General features: G+C 38.3%; 2 protein-coding genes across 4 annotated transcripts; one reads left to right on the forward strand and one right to left on the reverse strand.

Moving 5' to 3' along the window:
* Positions 1-2,926: 2,926 nt before the first annotated feature.
* On the reverse strand, positions 2,927-4,547 carry LOC146499073 (interferon-induced protein with tetratricopeptide repeats 2-like; the record flags this gene model as incomplete). Its single annotated transcript, XM_085138285.1, has 1 exon — positions 2,927-4,547. A coding segment is annotated over one exon (1,365 nt), but the record flags the coding sequence as incomplete, so codon positions are not given.
* A 1,790-nt stretch (positions 4,548-6,337) lies between these two features.
* Positions 6,338-25,144, forward strand: pomgnt1 (protein O-linked mannose N-acetylglucosaminyltransferase 1 (beta 1,2-)). Of its 3 annotated transcripts, none has more exons than XM_085137843.1 (22): positions 6,338-6,591; positions 6,683-6,883; positions 7,714-7,816; positions 8,629-8,744; positions 9,483-9,548; positions 9,842-9,955; positions 10,056-10,173; positions 10,805-10,903; positions 12,208-12,335; positions 13,101-13,171; positions 13,264-13,339; positions 14,306-14,389; positions 14,551-14,592; positions 15,061-15,119; positions 19,126-19,198; positions 19,346-19,474; positions 19,836-19,961; positions 20,122-20,186; positions 20,276-20,320; positions 20,421-20,556; positions 20,645-20,754; positions 22,353-25,144. In XM_085137843.1, the coding sequence occupies exons 2-22, from the start codon at positions 6,764-6,766 to the stop codon at positions 22,432-22,434; spliced, it is 1,962 nt and encodes a 653-aa protein (XP_084993969.1). In that variant the 5' UTR covers positions 6,338-6,591; positions 6,683-6,763; the 3' UTR covers positions 22,435-25,144. The 3 variants fall into 3 exon arrangements, with proteins under 3 accessions (XP_084993969.1, XP_084993970.1, XP_084993968.1); XM_085137844.1 differs by having other exon boundaries at positions 6,704-6,883; XM_085137842.1 differs by having other exon boundaries at positions 6,338-6,883.

The following is a 25,144-nucleotide window of genomic DNA, read 5'->3' on the forward strand; positions in this document are numbered from 1 at the left end:
CGCTGGGTTCACCGTTGTTGTTTCTAACGTCATCGTGTAAAAACAGTCACTGGTCCATCCGTAGTGAGGTTATTTTAAATATAAGAGAAAGAGAGAACTTTAAGAAATTAATATAGCCACTGCAGTGACCGTCAAACCGATAAAAAAAAATATTGCCGTACAGTTTATTTTGCGACACCATGAAACAAATTATAGCATAATATGAAACAATAGACGTCTTCATATCGTCATCCGATATATATTGTTATATCTATCAGCCCTACAATGACGGTATATTGTCACCTTAAGGGATGGCAAAGTGGGTCTCCTGAAGTACCTATGGAACATGAGGAACTATAGCACAACAGAAATGAGGAGACAGAATTGCTGACCCTTTCAGATTTAAGCCAACCAGGGAAAAAGAGAACAACATCTATAGTGTATCTGTTGTGTTTTAGCCACTGTTCTCTTAACTTTATTATAATTGTTAACTAGATTCTGTAAAATTGGGGTTAAACATCATGATGACAGCTTTGACAGCTGCAGTTACAAAAAAACGTGTATGTGCAGACGTACTTAGTAGAGAACTCAAAAGAAGAAGTTGGTCTCGACGATACTGATCCGATACCAATACTTTGTACAAAAACTTAATGTGTTATTGTATTTAAAATTATAGCTTCATAATACTTATAGGACATCAGACTACTTGTTCTTATTGTTTAATTAAGAAGAATTATCATATAGAAATTAAAAAAAAAACATAGTTGTGTGTTAATTGACACTATTTGAACACGTATATCTTATCATTTAACATGTACTGTATTTTCGTTGCCCCATATCTCCTTGTAATAGTGGCACCTGATTGAAGTTCAGATTACAGTTTTCGGCTGTGTTGACTAGAGTTGACATCTCATTTATAGCAGTTAGAACATCCTGTGGCATCTCAGCTTGGCCTCACAATGACCTAAACAGTGTAATTTCCTGGTTCACAACAAACTGCTAATAGTTCACATCTACTGGTGGACACTGTGTTACATTGGTAAGTTTATCCAGTAGTCTTTGGCTAAGTTCATTTTAATTGCTCTGGAACAAACAGCGGTTATTTAACACTACTGTATTGGCTTAATTTAATGATGACATTACAGACACACATATCGGGCAGCATAAAGGGTGGACTTAAAGATACTGTTCACATTAATGTCAACATTGGATACTCTGCCATTGTTTAATAAAAGTGTAATATCTAACAATATCACTCGAGGTTACCCTCAGATATCTCTCTCCCTCAGTCTCCTCCCTTCCTCTTATATTAGTGTAAGTGTGACAAACAATGTATGAAATTCGTAACAAGTAATCATAAAATAGCATTAATATATGTGTGCGTGTGATAGACTTCTTGACACTGAATATGAGAACGAGCATGTGAAGGGAAAACAATTTATTCCAGCAACAGGGAATACTGTGATGTGATTGTTTGGTAGGTATATAAAATCCCCCATTTTAAAACGCCTTTACATTTTTCAACATCTTTGGTGTTACACAAAATCATGGTCAAAAGTCTGAAACTGCATTAAAAATGACCTGAAACTAAAAAATTAGATTTGAAATAAAAAAGAAAATGAAGCAGAAAAATTGTGAAACTAAATAAATGCAAGAAAACAATTTATTCAAAGTAAAATAATTCATGTTTTCAACACATTTTTATTTTATTTATTTATTTTTTTAATTTAAACATAAAAACTTGGAATTTCAGTGTAAAATTGCTTGTTTAAATAAGTTTTAACCCTGATTTAGCTCTCTAGTTAGCTAGCCAGTTAGAGGAACTCAAAACTTCTCCTCATACAACGATAATTTTTCTAAAAACATCACATGCCTTCAGAAATACGTATTTTCATTTTTTTTTACAATTTCACATTTCTATGATGTTTTTTCATTACATTAAGCTAAACTACTAAGGGATACTTACTGTAGGGTCTTACAGTATTTCAAGCCAGGCAGCCTCCCTCTTTGTGTCCTTTGTCTCAGTGGCATGAAGAAAGACCGCCCCCTTCCCGCTACTAATGTCATGTTCCTGGGCAAAATTAGATTATTTTTCCAGCTTGTCTGTTTAAGCTTCTTTTAGTTTAATTTATTACCTATTCTTCCAAATTTAGTATACCATGCACACCTTGGCCCACATTAAATCATAAAATATATGATTTGATAAAAATTAAAAGTGTAGGACTGTGGAAAAAAAAAAACAATAATTGGATATTTACATTCATTCAGTTTATATTGTTAGAATATAATAGTTAATATACACTTAAACACAAACACATTAATGCCGAACTGCTTGTTTTAGATCCTGCTTTTGCTGGATCTTGAAAATAACACAAAAACAGTGCACATTTTTAAAATATTTAGTGTTTTACACATTATATTAGAATTAAAAAATGTTTAACTTATTCTTTCTAAGAGCTTTTTCAGTAATTTTACAGATTTATTTCTTACAATTCAAGTCCAAAAAGACGTGGTCACAGATTTCTTTCTTTCTCACAGCAGCTTTTTCTTTATCATGTAGAAAAGCAGTTAAAGATGTGACTTCTTTACACTAACAGAAAAGAGGGTTTCACTGGTCCACTTAAGATCAAAGTGGCTGTATGTGGCCTGCGATGTGCACATTTTGTAAACTGTCTGTGAGAAGCTGAGGACAGTACTGCTTGAAATCCACCGTGCAGCTGCTCACTTCTTTTTTCGCATCATGAGCCCGTGCCAGCTTGGAGATGTTCGCTGATCACTCTGCATTCCTTTACACATAACTGTTATGATCTCATTTCAGAAGGTGACATACTGTTCCAGATCATTTTCCAGTAACTTCATTTGATTGTCTCGGCCGCAGAGGATAACAAGAGACAAATACAAAAACTCTTAAAAAAATTATTCAACTTTTTCAAAATTAGACCTTTTATGTAAAACACAATTAAATGAATGAACAAAAAACAAATGCAAACTGCAAAACTTGGGTAAGAGTCAGCAACATTAATGGAACAATATTAAAATCAATACAGTTCTTTTTCAGGTCATGTATGTTATTGTTACTGTTATAACAATATCTGAATCAATAATAATTAATTATTAGTTTCGTTACAAAAATTTAGACTGCCAGCATAGTAAATGTTCTTTATCTTTATTCTCTTTCTTCTTCGTAACCTTAGTGTGAGCTCTTACTGTTGCAGCTTGATTAGAAATTCCTCTATTTCTCTGCTACCATATTTTTTAGTGTATTTAACCAGCATTGTAATGCTGTTTTCACGATAGATGGATTGGTGAGGTATCGCTGCTGCCTTCTTGTAATATTCTATTGGATTTTGTCCATCAATCAACTTTCCATTAAAATATAAATGTTTTGCATATTTGTTGTAAAGCATTTGTTGCTCTTTATATTCCAGGTCACTTTCTAGCAGTTCATTGTATATCTGGTCAGCTTTGTCTTGCTTATTTACCTTTACATACATGTCTGCAAGAGTTATTTTCATGTTAAGTGAAGAATGAGGGTAAAGCGAAATCACCTCCTTACAGAGACTGATGGCTTTGTCAATCATGCTTCGCTCGAGTAGACCGGTCCTTGTCTGCCTGGAAAAGATCCTACTTCTGTAGCAGTTTGCAGCACACCACTTCAGGTAACGTTCATCTGGATGTCTTTCCAGAGCTTCTTCTATTAAATCAATAGCTTCATGTACAGATAAATATTTACTGTAAAGCATAAGTACCGGATTGATACCACTGTAGCTGCTAACTGGCTTTTTTAAAACTCTTCTGGCCAATGTGCATACTTCATCTTTCATTTTTGTTCCTTTTTGAGGGCATGCATCAAGGTAAATAGCAGCAAGGTACAAGTTCTCTGGATCGTGTTCTTTGGCGATTCTCATTTTTTCCACGATGGCATGGTCGCTATTGTTATGAGCATTCACTAATGCTAACACATAGCTGGTCCGCCATGCCACCATGTCAGGCTGCATCCTGATGGCTCTCTGGAAGTAATCTATAGCCAGCAGCGTTTTTTCTTTGTTGAACTTCATCAGGGTCCAGCCTTTTTCTGCATAGATCTCTGGATGGAGTTCATCCTGGGATGGAGGTGGGTATTCATTCATCAGCGCATTAATCTTTGACAGGTAATTCTGACTTTGTACTTGTTCTCCCTGTTGGTTGTGTAGCCAAGCCAGGTTCCCATAGTTCACTACCAGCCAGGGACCCTCATCTGATACTGTGTTTCTCATCTGACGGAAGGCTTCTGTGGCCCTGCTGAAGAAACGCAGGGCATCTTCTCTGAAGCCCAGCTGGTAGTGAATGAACCCCTGCAAGTTATAAATGTGACCCAACCAGCTGTACCCCTCTTCGGTGCCAATGTCCTCCAAATTGTACTTGAGACGGAAAAGTGTGGACCTGCTATAGTCCAGATTCCAGTTAAAGTGGCACTGCAGAGCCTCCAGTTTGGACTCCAACGTTGACAGAGTCTGAGAAAAACTATGTGGATTCAAAATTAAAACACATGCACATTCAAGAAATATAATGTTCTCTAAATATTCAAATCACATAAAAAACAAACAAACAAAAAAACCCCAGAAAAGCAGCTACTCACCTCATTTTCCAACTCAGTTGCTTTCTAAATAGCACTGGTGTCCTTTCTTTGGACTGTTTCTTTGGGTGTGGCACCATAAAAGGCAGTCATGTTTAACTTCTGTACTGTTGTAAATGATGAACTTTGAACTTAGTGAACTATTACTTCTCATGAAAAAATACCGCCACGTGTATGTTTAATTAAGACAGGTTAGCAAATGATTAATTTTGGGTGTTACCCAAAGTATTAGTTAGAAAACTGAAGTGTTGATTGCATACTTTTTTGATTTCTTTACCTGACGTAAGATATTTTAAGCCATCAAAAGGCTAAAATCCAGGTGAGGTCATACTAGGTGATGTCTAAACTGAATTCCTCTTGAAATTATTTTTCAAAGTCGTTCCATTCAAAGTGCAGTTTAAATAAATGAAGTTCACACAGTTAAAGGCTGAGCCCTACCCTATCAACTCTATCAAATGCTTTTTCTACATTTAGAAACAATACTGTGGTTTCAGTGTTTTTACTGTGTCTATCAAATTAAGTAATCTATGTTTATTCATTCATCTATGTTTATTATTGGGCATACTTTTCAGGGCTTTCAGATGAGTCTTTAATGGCACATATAGTCATTTTTTAATTTATTTTGACTGGTTAGCTAGAAATCGTCCTAATTTGTTACAATGTTCTTGGAAGGCATCCCTTCTATGTATGGGAATGGGGTGTTGGGCCACCCATCACCGGTCATTCGGTACCTTTATGTACGAGCTTGGATTATAATGCCAGCAGTCAGACTTTTTTTTCCAGTAGGTGGTTATAAACTGCAGCAGTAGTGGGATTAAGAAGCCATTTTTATTTAATCCTGTTGTCTCTTTTTTGTTGGTTAGGAGCATAGGTAATAAAAAATGTCTATCTTTGCCTTTTATTTTCAGTTAGGGAAGACGAGGGAACTTAAACCTTTGTTTGCTGTTTTGACATTGTCCCAAATAAACTAGTACCAGGCATTTTCAGTTGTTCTATGAAGCTGGCCTTTTCTTATGAGTGGTTGGAGTGGGGAGTTGCACCTCATCTCATATTTTTAATTTTCTGTTTCTCAACATATATATTTTATTTATTATACTTTATATATACATGAGTGTTACTTTATGTGCAATTTGGAGTTTTTTCTATGTACAATATTTAGGATTCCATTGCCAGTAGTGATGTGCCGCTGTTATCTGTATATGACTAAAAACACTTGAAACTTATTCAAATGAAAGTCTGTCTCTGCAGTAGTCATCATTTTGCACATGGATGTTTAGCTTTAAAATATGTGACCTCTCTAAACATTAGCAACTAAGAAAACTTGGCAAAAGGTGGCCTGGTAAATAATAAGTAAATCTTTTTTTTTTCCCTCCTATCCAATTCGGGGTCATATGGGGCTGGAGCCCATGCTGGCTGTCAGAGTACACCCTGGCCAGGTCTAGAGTCTGTCAATGGTCTATCATGGACAGACAGCCATCATGCTTACATCCACACCTACAGCCAATCTAGAATCACCAGTTGGAGTTCCTGGAGAGATTGTGCAAGCTCTACACAGAAAGACTGTAAAAGTTCCAGTGCTATTTTGTTGTTGTTGTTGTTGTTGTTGTTGTTGTGACATTTCATCTTGAAATACACAATGCTATTGCTCCCATTAAGTCTTTCTAAGTTTTAAAATACGAAGGAAAGCGGACTCTTACTTACTTTAACAACCGGTAGAGGGCAGAAATACGCCAATGTCTTTTCTGCCTATTTTAAAAAACGAAGAAGGAAGAGGACCTCTGTGACGTATTTTGCTCTGCGACAGAAACTCTGTGTATGTTGCGGTTTAAAGCTACTTTTCTAGAAGCAGCTGCTTACTATGGAATATAAATGGCACTACAAGACTTACTGATGACTCCGTGATTAATGATGTTCATACGTGAACAGAAAAGAAGCGGCTGGAGCATGTTAAAGCCCCGTACAGTCACATGGCAGTTTGGTGTCGTCGGCTAAACTTGGTGACTATTTGTGCACAGTGCCTTTTTATTCGCGTCTCTTGTTTAGCTCAGGTGAGCATGTAAGAGTCAGCCGTGTTTTGGTGGTGTGGAGTTGTGCATGTCCCGGTTGCAGAAAGTGGAGGAGAGCAGGTGGAGGGCGTGAGCTGTGTCCAGGCGGCTGTCGGTGTCCGGGATGGAGACCTGGACCCCCAATCCCCGAGCTAAGCCCTTCATCCCCCGTCAACAGAGGAGTCTCTATCTCACCTGGAAATACAAATTGACCAACAAGAGGACGATTCGCCGGTTCTGTCAGGTAAATAGTTAAACGGTCTGTGCTGATAGAGCTCAGCAAAAGAGCGATGTTGCTGCTGTAAATCAGTAAAGTAAACGTATTGTCCTGGATAATTGTCCTGTTTTCTCGCTTATTTTGCATTTAACAAGCCACATTATCTCATATTTAAAGGTTTCATATTGCCAAAAAGTTTTGGTAAAGGAAATGTCAGGTGCTCTTTCAAAGTAAAGGCTGCAAGACATATCCTGGCTTGATTATATCAGTGCCCGTTCCTAGATGCACTCACTGGGCACTTTGTAGCTTACATGTTACTCGTACTGGGTTGGACCCCTATTTTCCTTAATTTTTCATGGCATAGATCCAACAAGATGCTGGAAACACTCAGTGATTTTGATTTATATTGACATGATGACATCACACAGCTGCTGCAGATTTGTTGGTTGTACGTTCATCTCAATCTCCCATTCCACTGCATTCAATAGCAATCCACTGGATTGAAATCTGGTAACTGTGGAGGCCATTTGAGTACATTGAGATTATTGTCATGTTCAAGAAACTAGTTTGAGTTGATTTAAGCTTTGTGACATGGTTTGTTGTCCCGTAAACAGACGTCAGAATAAGCACACCGTAGTCATAGAGGGAGGGATGTGGTCCGCAATAATACTTGTTGGGTGTCGCATTTAAATGACAGTAAAATAAATACCATCTGAATCTCACAACAGAAGTCAAGACTCATTAGTGCCACCAGATCAGCAATTAAGTGAACCATTTGTAGAGTTTAATAATATCAAAATTAACTAACTACAGACATCAAGATGAACACCGGTACATATTTTTTTTTTATCCTACAGGCCGGTGCCGTGTTGTTTCTGCTGATAACCGTCATAGTCAACATTAAACTCATCCTGGATACAAGAAGAGTTGCCAGTGAAGATGCAGCAGCCCAAGAATATGGTGAGAAACATGTTCACATGTCATTTTACTTATACTTAGTACACTCAGGTTTAAGTGTATATAGTGTATAGTGTGTATGTATAAATTTGAGCCTGTATGTGCGATTTTGACCCTGTGTGGTTTAGCGAAAATCCTAAATGAATTCACACTTCTGCGTCTAATTCTAAGTCTTTAAAGGTCTGTGCTGTACAATAACTCCGCAAAAAAACCTGCTACAAGCAACTCGTTACCATGACATTCTACCCATGATGAATGTTGGCGAGTGACCACAGCTTTAGCTTTGAGTTGTAGCAGACTTTTGTGATTAGTAGTATTTCGGCCTGATAGATGGATGTCTCATCCTTTGACATGTCAACTTGAACTTTTTATCTTGATTTGTGATTTCAGAGTAAACTTTAACTACAGTCTTTCACCCATCAGTATACTTGGATAGATGCTGCAATTTGTCATGGATTTAAATTCAGTTTTATTTATATAGTTTCCTCAAGGTGACTCTATAAAATATCTCATCTACAATATGTGTATACAGTACAGTCTATAGTACCCAAATGTCTAACTCTGTGACTCTCTGTACAGTAATGCAGCTTTCAGTCAATTCCTCTGAAACGTTTACTGTATGTTAATGTAACAGTCAGTATTTAAATATGTACAAAATCAGTTTAATAGAAGAGTTGAGGGTTGATCTGTCTGTTGCTATCTGACAGATCCACCCATCACTCATTAACCTTCTGATACACAAAGTGTTCCATTAAAGTGTAGTTTTATTATGAAGTGCATCATCTTGATCTTGATGTTTGTTTTTCTCTATTTAGAGGATGTTATTCCTAACATGGAGACAGCACGCAGGCCGGCTAATGGACGCAAAGTCCTCGACATTGAGGTGTACTCCAGCCGCTCCAAGGTCTACGTGGCAGTAGATGGCACCACGGTGGGTGATTAACTGGTTAACTGGCTGATGCCTACTGACAGGTTACTTGAGACATAATGCTTTAATACTCAAAGGGGCTTAGCTAATATAACCGACTCACACAACAACAGAGGGTTTGGTCTCACTAACTTTCTAGGTGCCTGAAGACAACAACAATCTTACTCAGACAGAGTGAGCTGCTGCTGCTTCTTGGGCCTCTCACCATCGCAGTTTTCAAGACAATCTATACATCCTAGACTAATCTTTCCTCCCACTAACCTTCATTTTGTTGTTAGGTTTTCAGTTGAGTTCTGTTTTGTCAAGGGAAATATTGGCAATGCAAGGTGTTTAAATTTTGGCTTTTTAATGTCATTGAACTCATGTTCAAAATGATAATAATCCTTTATAATGAATTTGGTTAATGATAGACACAAAGCGTCAGACTGTTTCTTCTGGCCGAGCATTCACATGCCACATTTCTCACAGAATTATATTGTATTTAATAAATAATACCATATACAGCAACAACAATACAAATTAGTCTCCAGTAAGTTTCTCATCATGTGGATAACTTTACCATCTTAGACTGCCACTGGCAATGAAGTCCCTATCCCGCTAATAAATAAAATGTATTTTGTATTTTAAATAGAAATAAAACAATGTAGAGTATACCTGGGGAGCCTGCCCAGGTAAGATTAGTGTCTGACACACTTGGCTCAGTAAAAATATGTTTTTTCTTCATTTTACTTGTTCCCGCAGGTGCTGGAAGATGACATGCGAGAACAAGGCAGAGGGATCCATGTGATAGTTCTCAACCAAGCAACTGTGAGCATGTGCTGCTTATTCTTCATATCATGACGCATGTCTTTCCACTGGCAACTCATATGTAAATATAACGAACTGCAATTACTGTACATATTAGATGTGGGAGGAAAAAATGGATGCATCATATTATCATGATTTGTTTTGCTAACTGTGTTTCTCTGTATTTATAGCTGTATTTGTACAATACAAACAACGTTGAAGTTAAACTTATCAAATGTCAGTAGTAGATTTTTAGCAATTTCTGATTTTTCAGTAAGCCAGTAAGTGGTCTTGTGTGTGTGTGTCTCTCACAGGGTCATGTGATGGCCAAGAGGATATTTGACACCTACTCTCCCCATGAGGATGAAGCCATGATCCTGTTCCTCAATATGGTGACTCGTGGTCGAATCCTCATCTTTACCATAAAGGTCAGGAGCTTCTAACTGTCTGAGGAGTGAAGGGGATATTCATGTCCAGTCATAAACCATACCTGTAACTGTGTTTTTTGGGGGCTTATTTGTCCTGCAGGATGAGGGCACATTCCACTTGAAAGATGCTGCTAAGAACCTGCTCAAGAGTCTGGGCAGCCAGGTGTCCCTCAATCTGAGCTGGAGAGACATGTGGACTCTAGTGGTGAAGAAAGGAGGTAGAAAAGCAGACCTTCATTTTTAACAATGACATTGAGGACAGCCATTATACAGGAAGAGCTTCACTAAATCAATCAGTCACAAAACATCTGAGGAGCTGGGGAGAATTATGATTCGTTGTTTAGAAACATTAAGAAGATTTGATTATGAGATTTCACAAAGTCAGCCCAAAGTGCACCCTTTTATCGTGGATTGACATATGATTTCTATTTTATTTTATTTATTTTTTAACTAGGATCAGCTTAGACTGTTTTCTGGGCCACTACAACTTTACTGTGTATGACTGAAAGAAAGACTTTTTTGTTCTACATATTCACATTTGTGTCTTGACCTTTGTGCTTGAGGTGTTGTCACTAATGGCTAAACACTTTTTCTTAGGCTGAACTTAATCGTCTTTGATTTACAAGAAACAAAACAGATGGATATATTTAATTGTCTGTGCAGTTTTTCATCACTATTTTCTACATAAACTTGGATTTTGTTGAGAAGTTATCAGTATAAACCATAAATAAGGCATCTTTGATCAAATAAATAAATCAGTCAGTAGGGGGTAAGAGACAAAAGGAAAAACAAGAGTTTATACTTGCCCTGAGATTACCTCTCTTGACTTGATGTTGTTTTTGTGTTCAGGTCAGGTTTATGGAGAAAAGCATTCAAAGTCTCCAGCTCTGTCTACCTGGGGAGACCCAGTGCTGCTCAAGACTGAAGTGCAACTTACTGCCTCTGAAGGTAAGAGCCAGTTTTAGCATGCTTGACAAAGGGTGAAATATTTAAACTTGATTCCCCTCTCGTGCACAAAATGTTATAAAAAAAAGTATTTTATTCACTAAAAGACTTTTTTTATGAATAATCTTTTGAAAGTGCGATGACATGCAGTAAAAGTTGGGTCCTTGAGAAAAAAGTCAAAGTTGGGGATTTGCTTCTGCTTATATTAAGATGTTTTAGTCCCGATGGTGTTGGGACCAGATGGGTTAAAAGTTTGAGCCAAAGACTGTATATGAATGATGGTTGAAGTCACCGGTAGTTTTGGATTTCACATTTTGTAGGTTTAGCATTTTGGCCACAGTTGGGGAAACTGTAAAATGTAAATTTAAAAAAAAGATGATGATTTGAAGGTCTCAAACACATTTTATGCACAAAATAACACAAATGTTAAAACTGAGAAAAAATATTAGTTCAAACCAGTTGCTGAACTTTGGGGAGAGGAAAGTTGCTCATTCTTGTTTGATACAGGAGCCGAGCTGCTCAAAAGTCTTGTGTCATCTTTGTTGTATTTTTCATTTCATCATGTGTCAAATATTTCGGCTGCAGGCCGGCCAGTTCAACACCTATAATTCTGACCAATGTATTTTGCGGTTTAGCATTGTCTTGCTGAAATATGCCTCACATGGAAAAAAATGTGTTCTCTTTGGGAGCATATGTTGCTCTAAAAGCTGTGTACACATTTTAGCATTAATAGCGCCTTTTCAGATGTGCAAGTTGCCAGTTCTAATGCACCCATGTATATACCATCAGAGATACAGGCTTTTGGACTGAGTGCTGATAACAAGCAGGATGGTCCCAGTTCTTTTTAATCCAGAGAATGCAACGGCAGCCATGTTTGCAAAAAATAATTTAACATTTGGATTTGTCTGACAAGAGAATAGTTTCCCACTCTGCCTCAGTCATTTTACGTGAGCTTTGGCTCAGAGCAGAACACAGCATTCCTGGATTATGTTCATATACATCTTCCTCTTTTGCATAATAGAGCTTTAAGCTGTATTTATGGATGACACAGATACAAGTTTGCCTCTCTAACATGTTATTTTCAGTCATGTTGCTGTTGACAGTTAACCTAATGTATTGCAACATGTTCTGCCTGCTCTAACTTTTTAGTATTATTTACTACTCCAGCCTTTTTTCCCACCCCAACCTTTTTGCTGATATAGGAATCGGAATACTTTATGAATCCCTAAGGGAATAAAGTTCAAAATAATTTTATATGTTACAAAAAACTGTAAAATAATTTGGGGTGTGATCTTATCACTCTGCAGAGGCAGAGTGCCACTGGGCAGACACGGAGCTGAACAGGAGGAGGAAACTCTTCTGCAGCAAGGTGGAAGGATACGGCAGCATCTGCAGCTGCAAAGATCCGGCACCCGTAGAGTTTAATCCTGACCCTGTAAGACATGTAACAGACATGACTCTTTAGTTTCACCATGTTTTTCCTGTGTGGGGAAGCCCAGGAATGCCAAGCTGTAAGGAGGGAGTAATGTCCTTTCATCAGTCAAATGATATTTATTTATTTTGCTATAATTTGTATGTTTTTTTTGGTCTTGGATGAAGACAGAATGCCACAGAAGTGAGAGTAGCATTTGAGCGAGTAGTGAGGCACTGAGCACACTTGCTCTTATGTTTGAGTATGCTCAACTTCACTGTCTCGATGATACTTCCTGTGCTGCTCTGTAGTGAGCCCAGGATATTGGCGTTAGTGCTCTTCAGGCTCAGTTAGAGTGACCCTCCAGTTTGCAATGGATCTCCACAACATTACAGACTGTCATCATCTGCAGTCCAAAATGGTGGAGCTGGAATTTGTCTGAGCATGCTGCGAGGGACTCAAGACAGTTGAATGACATAAGGGGCCTCCATCTGACAAACAAGCCCAAAGGATGCCACAGAACAGGAAGGACTGAGTTAGCTTAGAGTCCAGTAGTAAAACAACCACTTCTTAGACAGATGGAAAAATAAAGGTACCTGGCCAGCTGTCCGAATACATGAGGCTGTATAGTCTATGTAAAGTGTCATTGTTAAAATGCTCATATACTTGGATTTAAGTAGTCAGGTGTATGCTTTACTGATTCTTGTCTTCTTGTCCACTAATTTGAGTTTCTTGTGTGCAAGTATAGATTCGGTATGATCACATTTTTACTCTGTTTCGTCCTTGCAGCTCCCCATCAATAATGTTTTCAATGTCCCAGTGGCCGTTATTGCAGGAAACAGACCTAACTATCTCTACCGGTAAGATCTGAAAAATTCTCTTCTGTCATACAGGGAAGTAATAAATCTCTGTCAAAATATAACTAAGTGTTTGGTTTTTTGTTGTTGTTTAGTATGCTGAGGTCACTTCTTTCAGCCCATGGTGTTAACCCACAGATGATCACAGTCTTCATTGATGGATATTATGAGGTACCTTCATTATTATTATTATTATTATTATTATTTGTTTATTTATGTATGTATGTATTTATTTGGATTGCTGCAGTTTACTTCTGCCAGTGATTGGGGTGTACCTTTGCTGGTGTCAGGTCATGTGACTATCAAAGTCATACAATTTTAAGATCTTAACCAAGACATCATATTTCAATACCTTATTTTAAACAAATACAACAAACATAATTTTATTTGCAGAAGTCTTTATAGATCGTTTAGGTATCTATATATCTTTTTCCTTGTCAGAGACTTTGAAGTTATTGATAACTTTTTACACCTTGGCTGTAAGAGGCTGATGCAGATTTGTTGTTAACCTGCCAGGCAGGCAGCATCGGCACCGAGGTTGTGAATGCGATAACTCAAGTAACTCGTAGGAATTTGAAAGTGATAATATTGGTGCTCCTAATAAAAATGTTGGATGAGTTTGAATCTCAGTGACCTCAACCTCAAGGTCAGAGGTCAAGTTTTTTTTAGAAAGCCTTGTGAATGCAATAACTTGAAAACAAGGCTTTTGAAATTGATACTATCTCTCTCTAGGAGACGAAGGGGTACCACTGACCACTGCCCCCCAATTTTTTTTTTATTGGGAGTCAGTTTGACTTATAACGATCACATGTGTTTTACCAAATGAATGAACTGAATCTATAAATTAATTATCTTGTTAAATGTTAAAAAAAATTGTAATCTCTACAGTGTATCCTCGTCATAATTACCACGAGAATAGGATTAAACTGCATCCTTTGTGAGATTAAAAGAATTTAAACTAGAACTACAGAAATCCAGTTTTTTGGGTGTTTTTGTGTTCTCTCTTTAGGTTTCTATTTCTTTTAGAAACAGAATTGTCATTTCAGGTTATACTCAGTGGATTTTGTTCAAGGAAACATTTTGCAAATTATTAAAGAATCTTTTTGTAGCTCTCAAACATCTGCATTTTTGACTCAGGAGCCAATGGATGTTGTTGACCTGTTTGGACTGAAGGGAGTTCAACACACACCTATCAGCATCAAGAATGCCAGAGTGTCTCAGGTAAGCAACAGCTTCTCATTCAAGGGTTAACACATAATTCAGAGCAGTACAAGCATAGATTTTAAAGGACCAATGTTTCCTTTACAGAAACGTTCAGCAGTGTTGTTATTAAATTATTCTTTGTTACTGTGAAGCTCAAACATCTCTTTCCTCAACCACAGCACTACAAAGCGAGTCTGACAGCCACCTTCAATCTTCACCCAGTAAGTACCAACATCAAACACTTTGTTTTGTTTGTTATAACTCTTATTTGAATTTTTCATCTTTTATAATAAGTGCATTGTACAGCCTCAATTTTACATTGCACTTCAGCATTTCTTTAATTAAGAAAAAAAAATCATCTGGCACGTCCAAACAGAGGTTTCACAGTGCACACTCAGTTGCTTCAATTCATTTGTTTGACCATCATAACTAACCTGCAACTTAACCAGAGGTAAACCCTCTAACATAAGTCTGAATTGTAACTGTATACATATAAATTTCTGCTTCCACTCAATATTAATGAGACTTCTGAAACTCTTACTGTCAACACTGACATTATGATTTTATGCAGTGAACTCTGTGAATGCACTGTGGGTGTTTTAGTGTGTGCAGTTGCCTGGGGTAGAGTCTGTATGTACCATATGTATGCGCTCATTAGAGTTTGTTGTCTCTGTTTTATCTTTTCCCAGGATGCTAATTATGCCATTGTACTAGAAGAAGATCTTGATATATCCATTGACTTCTTCAGGTATTTCTTCCAGTCTACATTACCACTACTAAAAGCAGCCAGATGTCCATGTTAGTTCCAGAAAAGGGCTCTTACTGATTGATATCTAGTCACTCTCTACTGACAACTTTTTGTACAGCTGCTGTTTTTGGTTCTTAACCTGGTAGTCTCATTCTGTTAGACTCTACTCATGCTTATGGAATCTGTGCTAAAAATTCTCCATTATTTCAGAGCAAACTCCCTTTAAATTGATTTTACATTTAATGTTATTGTGAAGTTTATTTTAATTGCTCATGTATTACTTAATTAAGTGTAGTAAGCTGTAAATGCTTTAAACTGCAGTTAAAAGTCCAAAATGTACGCCCCTTACACTTTTTCTTGCTTGGCTGATTGGTGGCTCTCTCCTTGTATTGTCCTGAGCAGCCTGGAGATCAGGCTGGTTAGATCAGTGGTTCCCAAACTTTTTTTGCTGGGCCCCCCTTGTTTTACAAGAAAAATGTTCGCGCCCCCCCCCTCGCGCGCACACGCACGAACACATCCTCCAACCACACATGCCCATATTTTGCTCCATTGCGGTTTATTTCACACCTCAAACATTTAGTAAACAATTAAGCAAATACAAGTAATCTGCAATAAATTACAGGTAGTAAGAAAATAAACTACTAAGTCTTTTACGCTACGTCCACACCTACACGGGTATTTGTGAAAACGCAGCTGTTTCGTCCACACGTAAACGGTGTTTCGAATCACTGAGAACAGAGATTTTTTAAAACTCCTTTTTTGCGTTTACGTGTGGACGAGGAATACAGAGTTCGTCACGCAATGTCAAATGTATGTGCCTTTTTTCACCTCACGCTGTGTGCACGTTATTGTTTACATGAGATGAATTGCAGAATGGCAGACAGAGACGAAATACTGTTAATCTGACTATCTGCAGGTTTTACACGCTTACATACCCACGCAGTTACTGTCCCTCCATTTAGAAAGGCAGAGGCGTCATGGTGTAATTATTTTACATGTAGTTGTTTTTTTTTTTCCTGTGTAATAATATTCATCATTGCTATCAATACATTTTTCAAAAAATCCCTCTGCAAAATGGGTTCAAAAACATAAACAACTGTTGGATGCTGTTTGTCCGTGATTTGAACCGGGGAACAAATTGTGGCAGGATGAGCCTGATGTTATTTGTATCCCACTGTAACTTTACTGTATAAAGAGCTAACATCTCCAAAATGTCAGGAGTAGTTAGTCATTACAACAAGTGTTTGTGAACTACAAATCAAGAATGTGGGATACTGTTTGTCCGTGATTTAAACAGCCCAGCGCTGCTCCCAACGAAGGGAAAACCAATCCTGCAGGGAGACCTACCTCGGCACTTGTGCAGGTGAAACCAAAGGGAAGATATGCTTCACCATAGAATGAAGTTGGTTTGGAAACATATTCAGCTATGCTTCATCTCCTGCTTTGCGTTCGTGTGGGCGCCCGTGCTAGCAGTGTCCAAGCGTTGTTTTTTTTTTTTTTCCCTTTTCATGCCGCGCCCCCCCTGCAATGGCTCTGCGCCCCCCCTAGGGGGCGGGCCCCACACTTTGGGAACGTCTGGGTTAGATGATGATTAGAATGAAGAATAGGCCTAAACAGAAGTTCACGGTATTCCACCATCTTGAATTGTTTGGGTTTTTTTTTTTTTCCCCACTCAGCGCCACACCCGCCAAGGAACAGACTCTGATTATTGGTGATTCAGTTCATTAGAGACACCAGCAACCATAATAGATTGTCTTCCAGGGCCCAAAGCAGGCAATTCTGAAGAAACCCTGAAAGTGTTGGCTAAGGATAAACGTAAATGCTGTAATATTATAATTCCTTTTGGTATTAATAACACCTGGTTACATCAGTTGGATGTCATTAAAATGAATGTTGCATCAGTGTGTAACTTTGCCTAAACAATGTATACAATACAAACCTCCCTTAGACAGTATCATTTTTAGGGCATAGCATACATTTTAATTGCTATGTAGATGATACCCAGCTTTATCTATACATGAAGTCAGATAATAAACACCAATTAGTTCCATTCCAGGTGATCCTCTAAAAGGTCTCTATAAGGGACCCGTGATTACTGCCACATTGGCTGCTTTGCACCCTGACAGTGATGCTGCCACAGCTTTGTACCATTTATACCAGCACTTACTGAGTACTTGTCAGCGCTGGTATAAAAGGAAAAGAAGTCAAAACCAGGATTAGCAAAGACCTCACAGAAAGTCAAACTGTTGCAACATCTCTCTAGTGGTGCAACGGATCAAAAATCTCACGGTTCCGATCGGATCGCGGTTTTAAGTCACGGATCGGATCAATTTTCAGATCAGCAAAAAAGAAAAAAATTTAACATTTACTTATTAACTTTTTAAGTATTTTTTGCCTATTAAAAACATTCAACTCAAGACTCATTCCACGCAATTATATAAAAACAAATTAAGGTGCAATATAGGGCAGTACAGGGCTTTGTATCTACGACTCGGCTGTGATATCACGAGCGGTCACGTAGCTTTCCGTTGACCTGGAGGTCCACCCGTTTGTAGTTGGGCAACAGAGAATGCCTGGGACAGTTCAGCCATAACTTTAAACTTTTCCTGCTCATACATGCCTGGGTACGATCTTGTCACTGAAGTGGACGCGAACGGGATATCATAGCGTAGCTCAAGCACGTTCATCATAGTTTAAACCCCTTGTTTTGCACAAGGGAGTACGGCCTCCCATCTGCAGCTAAACACCCCAGTAGCTTTTGTAATAGCTTTAGCCCGGTCGGTTTGGGCAGCAAAGGGCTGCTTAAATACCGCAAACTCCTCTGCTCCTCCACTTGGACCGCTAGCGCTGACCATAACTATCGCTTGACAGACTGACCACGCGCACCATACACATACGTTTTTTCCTTCTTTTTCGAATCTTCGGAATAACGTGTTTGCCGAACCGTGGAGTGGGATCGGTTCGGATTACGGATCAACCGTGATCCGTTGCACCACTACATCTCTCTGTATAATTTGTGATCTCTGAGCTTCTGTACTGAGACATTATTAAAATTTTGAATGTAGGCACACATTAAAACTGGTGCTCAATGTCTTTGTCTTTGAGAAAGAGAGCTTGTGCATTAAATGGGATGCTTACTCTTAAGGACCCAAATGTATACTAGGAATATGTGTCCAAACTGTGTGCTGTTGCTTTTGCAGCAAGCTGTGGTTTATAGTTAGCCACAATTTAATTAAGAAATGATGAGGAGAGAAAGTGGAAATACATCTTTATTTTTATTTTTTGTTAAAGAGAACTTTCTGCATAGCATCCTCAGCTCTTCTGTGACATTTTAAAGATGTTTTTGATTCTATAATGTCAGCTGAGACGGCCTTTTAACACGCTGACCTGCAAGATTCACCACCAGATGGCAGTAGATCGACAGTGATGCTCTGCTCTGTTAGAACCTCTAGCCTTCCTTTGTTGGACAGGCTGTGCTTTGAACTGTGTGTTTGCTGCTGTGAAAGCTCCAGCTTCCCTCCTGGGCTGACCAATCTGTTTGAAGCTCTGACTTCAATAGTGGAGAAGAACTTGCGGCCATCATCTGTGTTTGCGCCAGTTTGCTTTTGAGCTTCAAGCTTTCAGTTAGAGAGCAGTGAAATTAAAGCTTGGTTCTATTGACAAAAACAAGCCTGTTATTTCTTCTTTATGTCCAATAGTTGTAGTTTCTTGAAGGAATATCTACAAGTCCAGTTCAGAAGCTTCCTGTGTCAGCTGTCAATCACAGTGACCACTTGCTATGAAAGGTCTGGTAGAAAAGCTCAGTGTAATCTTTTGAAGTACCACAACAATGTTCCTGTTCAGTGATCAGGCGTCTGTATGTTCGGGTCTTCTGTTTAGATCAAAGTTTTCTTCATGTTTTTTTGTTTTGTTTTTTTCTAAAATCATAACTGCAAACTAGACACCTTTTTATATTCAGTCTATTGTCAGAAAACGGCTACATTATCAATATTTTCTGTTTCTGTAGCTTTCTGAGTCAGACCATCCACCTGCTGGATGAGGATGACAGCCTGTACTGTATTTCAGCCTGGAACGACCAGGTGAGTGCTGACTATCATCTGTATTCCTTATTTTCACACTTAAGTGACTTCACTATTTGACTTCTCTAAGCCTGCTTTTTATGAACATTGTCCCACCAGTCTTTGTTATGTAGATGATAACGCTCCCCTATATGTGGTGTTGATCAGGGCTATGAGCACACAGCAGAGGACCCGGCCCTGCTCTACAGGGTGGAGAGTATGCCCGGCCTGGGCTGGGTGCTGAAGAAAAGCCTCTACAAAGATGAGCTGGAGCCAAAATGGCCTACACCCGAAAAGGTGCTTGAAGTTGTCTTTTCTTTTGTTGTGATATTTTGTCACCAATTGATTCTTCCAGTGGCCATAAATAGATATGTGAAGTGAATAATCTTCAATAACTTTTAAATATAAATAAAGTTTGATTGTCATTTAGAAAAGTGATTAAAAGGAGCTGCATGAAAGGATTTTTAATATATTGTGTTGTTGATTTTACTGTCATGTTGTAATTCTAAAAATCTTGAATAATATCTATGTAGGCCTTAAAAAGAATAGTGTCTAGCTGACAAGTAAAAACAAATGCAGGAACACGCTGTGCATGCGTATGAGGCCGTGGCGAAAAGATCGTGACTAAGTGTGTGCCTGCGCTCTTTCTGGCTTGTAGCTGTGGGACTGGGACATGTGGATGCGAATGCCAGAGCAGAGGAAAGGCCGAGAGTGTATCATTCCTGATGTATCCCGCTCCTACCACTTCGGTATCATCGGCCTCAACATGAATGGCTATTTTCACGTAAGATCTGAAAGGAAAATGCTTTTTGTTATCAGCTTTTCATTTGTGTATTCCTGACACAAAGCGACAGGTCTGAAGGCAGCACTAGAGCAGTTAAGTCAGCTGCATCTTTTTAGCCCGCTGTTAAAGATTGCTGTTTTTGTCTTATCGTGTCACATAGGAGGTATATTTCAAAAAGCACAAGTTCAACACTGTTCCCAATGTACAGCTGAAGAACGTGGGCAGGTGTGTACAGCCATGTGATTAAATGCTATTGTGTTTTGTAAGTAATCTGGCTACATGGTGACAGACTTGGTTTTAATTGGGCTTCACAGCTTGAAGAAAGATGCTTATGAAGTTGAGATCCAGAACCTGCTGAAGTGAGTACAAACTCTGGCATCACTCAGCGTGTTTGCTTATGGTTGTTATAAACCACAAAAAGTAAATTTTGTGTGTGTGTGTGTGTGTGTGATATTCCAGAGAGGCAGAGGTGCTAGACCACACCAAAAACCCATGTGAGGACTCATTCCTACCTGACTCTGAGGGGAAGATCTACATCATGTTCATTAAGATGGAGTCTGAAACAGACACATCCACTTGGACTGAGCTTGCCAAGGTGGTCATATTTACATAAGTGGTCTTGCTTGTGATTTTTACAGGCAGTGATTTAAGCCCTTATAAATTCAATCATGTCTCTTGTTTAGTGCCTGCACGTTTGGGATCTAGATGTTCGGGGATACCACAGAGGTCTATGGCGGCTCTTCAGAAAAAGGAACCATGTGTTGGTCGTGGCTGTTCCGATCTCCCCGTACTCGTAAGTAACTCTCAGATTATATGTAGCCCATACCTGTAATCTTTCTGTGCTTTCTGGGAAAACAAGAAATGTGTCAGAGAAAGAGACATGGAAATCATATGACCATTATCTGATGTTTTACAGCAGTTGCACCCTAAAGCAGTATGAAACAAGATGAAACATTTTCACAGCCCTGAAAGGAAACCGTAAAAGATCCTGTTTATTACCTAAGAGCAGCTTCTGTTTGTTAGAGCAGCAGGTTCTGTGTGACAGCCTGTAAATGCAGAACAGAAACTGGAGATGGAGAGGGATGCAAACAGCAGAGATGTGGCCTGGTTGTTACATGAATAATTCAGGGTTTTCAACACAGTGGAAACACAGGCAAACAATGACCTTTTACGTGACAGGAAAGGGAGAAAGGAAAAGTTTCAGGTACTTTGGATAGATAAAGGGCTATGCAAATAACTTATGCAATCTAAACAACATATTGTCTCTGTTTGCTGCCTGCCTATGATATCAGGCAGTCAGTCTGCTATCACCTGCAGTCTTCTGTTGGAATGGATGTATTCAGGTCCAGGTCTCAAGTGTTTGGCAGTCCAGCACACATTCTGTTACACAGTTGGTATTTAGCTTTGAAATGCTTAGAAGGTGCATTCTCCTAATATGTAGGTTAAAGTTTTAGCCCTATTGTTGATATTTTGGTGAGATGCTGCATCTTTCACTTGTTTATAGTTAGATTGATTCTCATAGCAACACAAGGAGCAGATTTATTAATTGTAAACATGATTAAGTGAAGGATCTAAGAGTTCATGTGGGAGGTACTGGTTACAACTGGTGCTTTTAATGAGAAGAGCATTTCAGGAAGGCAGACTATTGAAACACTCTTGAGTACCCTGGCTCATTTCTTTTAAAGAGGTACCTTGTTAGAGGGGAGGATATAATTCATAAATAATTAATTAGCACCAATATTTGAAGAAAATGTTTGATTTCCTTCCATTGCCCATAAACTTAATTTATATAATTATATAAAGGTTATATAAACTCCACCTCAAGACATGATGTGAATACGATAGAATACAAAGAAGCAAAGTCACTCCTGCTGCACTGTGCCAGTCATCAGAGGGAGAAAGGGAATTTATTTCAAAAGTAATATGATAACTCCTGTGATTGTTTACACATCCTTTCTTCAACCATCCAATTGTTTTTGTTTTTTAAAACTTTATTTCAGTAAAATAACTTTAAGCCCTTTAACAGAATCTCTGGTTGGAGTGAGAATTTCTACCCCGTCTTTGCATTAATTACTGATTTACTGATAATTTTTCCTATCAATATATGTTCTCTTTGTCAGTGACCACAAGAGACAAAAATCACCATGGTTGATTAATCTGCTTCAGATTCACAACAACCAGAACAGCCAACTACAGTTGCATTCCTAAAGTCTTTTGCTTTTAATTCTCATTTTAATAACCATCTTGGGTAAATTCACACCAGATAAAAAAAACAATTTGCCTTAATTCACTTGTATTTCTGTGTAGGTTCTCTGATCTCTGCTTAATGTTATCATCTCTCCACTTCCTTTTTTTAACCTCATGTATGCTCTCTTCTTTTATTCTGATCAGTGTGAGGAAACCAGCGAATGTCATTCCCATTCATTTAGAGCCTCCTCCTAAAGAAGAGGGAGCGCCGGTGGAGCAGATGTAGATCTGATGTTACACATGCGCACACACGCACGCACGCACGCACGCACGCACACACACACACACACACACACACACACACACACACACACACACACACACACACACACACACACACACACAAACAGAGACTTCAACAAGCCCTGGCCTTAACACTACTACTTCTCTCCATCAACGAACATTAATAATCCACCCTGGGGCCCAGAGCTACAGGTCTGACTTGGGTATAAGAGGATACCTGGGACACCGAGTCTATTTTTTATGTTGGAGGAAGAATTAACACTACAAACAGCACTGGTGAGTCCGTCCAGCAGTGATGCTAAAACTAGTTGTAGTTAATTGTGATTGTTCAACCACAACAGTGTACAGCTGCCAACAGCTGTGTCTTTTTGTGGCTCGATCACTAAGCTACATCTTTGACAGAACAGTACAACTGACGTAAACACACTGACCTGAAAGAAGGCAGTGCTCCTTATAGTTTGGTATTTTAACTACTGAGTGTTTGTCCATTTTTGTACATACATTTTAACGAATCTCTATTTATTTTACATCTGTCAAAAGTTAGTGCTTTTTTTTCTAAATAAGAAAATCCACTTTGATCAAGTTCAATGCATTTTTAAGAGTCTGACTTTTACAATGAAAAAATGTAAACGTGTGTGTGTGTGTGTGTGTGTGTGTAAAATCTAAAGGTTGGCATATTTCTCAGCATTAGATATCGAGTGTAAAAGCCCCATGGGTTTGTACCGTTATTGACTGTTTAGATCACTTGCCTCGGATTAGGCTTGATGATGTAATCTGAAAGGTGGCTGAGAGAAAAAACTGAAAAGTCATACTTTTAACAACATGTGCTGCATCTGAAACCAGAGAAATTGCAAAGGCTGTGATGATAATGTGTGCTCACCTACTAAACGATGCACATTGAACAAATCACTTTAAATTCCGGCAGTTTTTTTGTTTGTTTGTTTTTTAAGTAAATTGACCTTTTTTCATGTAATTATCCGTTTCTGGTATAGTTCACTACTGGCTTTTGCTCTGTCAGGGGAAAAAAAGCACATGGCCCTTCCAGAACCAACAAGTAATAATTGACACAGGAACTGAAAATCATAATTAACAATCATTAGGAACGAAACCTTTTTGTTGTGTACCCCAAAAAAGGAGGAAAATCCGTGTCTAGGATCAGATCTAAATATGCAAACGTGTGTGCTAAACAAACAATTCAGGATATTTGTATCCTAGCACAGCATTTACGTGTGTACGCATTTTTTTTGTTGTTGTTTTTGTTTGACACACTTTTTTTTCTGTGCTTGCTGCTGTTTTTGAGATACAAAAGACAGCGGCAGCTGCATAAGGTGCTGAACGTTCAGTTGCTTCTTTGTTTCCTGATCGAACAGTGTTCAACTACTGAAGCTACTAAAAACTGAGCTCAACACTGTTACTTTTCACACAGCCATCCAGTCACGTAGGAGAAGGGCTCAGATAACAGGAACACCTGGTATAAACACTAAAGAACCGAGTCAATTTCTCTGCTTGTACCAAATGAAATCCCCAAACTAGCACTTTAGTCATATATTAATTAGATCATTGTGGGTCAGACATCACAGCAGGCAAGTCCTTGCAACCAGCTACTTCCTGGATGCAGCATGTGTTAAAAACGTATTTTTTTCTTAGTGTGCGTATAAATTTTGGTCTCTCTCAACCATTCTGGAGGCCAGAGGCTCCACCACTTCCATCCACTGAAGGTAGCAATGTGAAAAGAGTACTAAATCTTCGTTACATATATTTATCTGAGTTTCTAATTGCAGTGTTCTTTATTTTTAAGAGTAGTAAATACGTGAGAAGATTTATTTGATAATCTCACTGGCCGCATTCAATCCCCTGAGATGCAGCTGAGAGAGAGAGAGAGAGAGAGAGAGAGATTTCTCTTGTAAAGCTTTTCTAACTGGTGGTCAAATAGAAACCCAACCCTTTAAGAAAATGTTATTATTTATGGTAAGACATGCAAAAGCAAACCAAGTATTATCTGCTTATGGATACATTTATTTTGAAAGTCAGACTATAGAACTGGCTAAGCATTTATTTACTCTGTACCAGTCATGTTATCTTTTCAAACAACTGTTATGGATGTTTCAGGCAATTAAAAATGAAAAGATAATTTAAATATTTGTTTCAATTGAAGTCTAAAAACACTGACTTTTAATCCAGATGTTGATATTCTGCCAGACGTTTTAAAAGAACGTGGAGTTTTCAACCATGTTAACAGAGAGGTGTGTGTGTGTGAGGAAGAGATACTGGACATGTTCTTACCAGCTGATGTAAGAACGCATTAACCAAATGAATGTGAATCTCTGTTAGTATTTGCAGTTATTTGATTGGAAGGTGTTTACCTGTCAGAATGAACCACTGAAGTTGGGGCTAAGTTTAAGTCCTAGTGTGTTTCTCTGGTTTTAGATCTCTGCAAATTGTCTTTTTTCCCCCTCTGGTTTGTTCTTTCATTTCACTTTGTGGTGTTGCTGCTTTTCTGGGTTTCAAAGGTTAAATTAAATTGAATCATTATTTCAATAGCAATACAGTTGATTTAATACTGTGGCAGCATTCTGAAAATACTGGAAAGTGCTTTGTATGAGTGACAGAGGAGGATTTGTGGATTTGAATGCAGTTTGACATGTATGAGTTTCTTTTATCTTGGAGATGAATAAAGATTTTTTTTAAACTCA

This window comes from Neolamprologus multifasciatus, chromosome 17 (genome assembly GCF_963576455.1).
Source record: "Neolamprologus multifasciatus chromosome 17, fNeoMul1.2, whole genome shotgun sequence".
NCBI classification, from domain to species: domain Eukaryota; kingdom Metazoa; phylum Chordata; class Actinopteri; order Cichliformes; family Cichlidae; genus Neolamprologus; species Neolamprologus multifasciatus.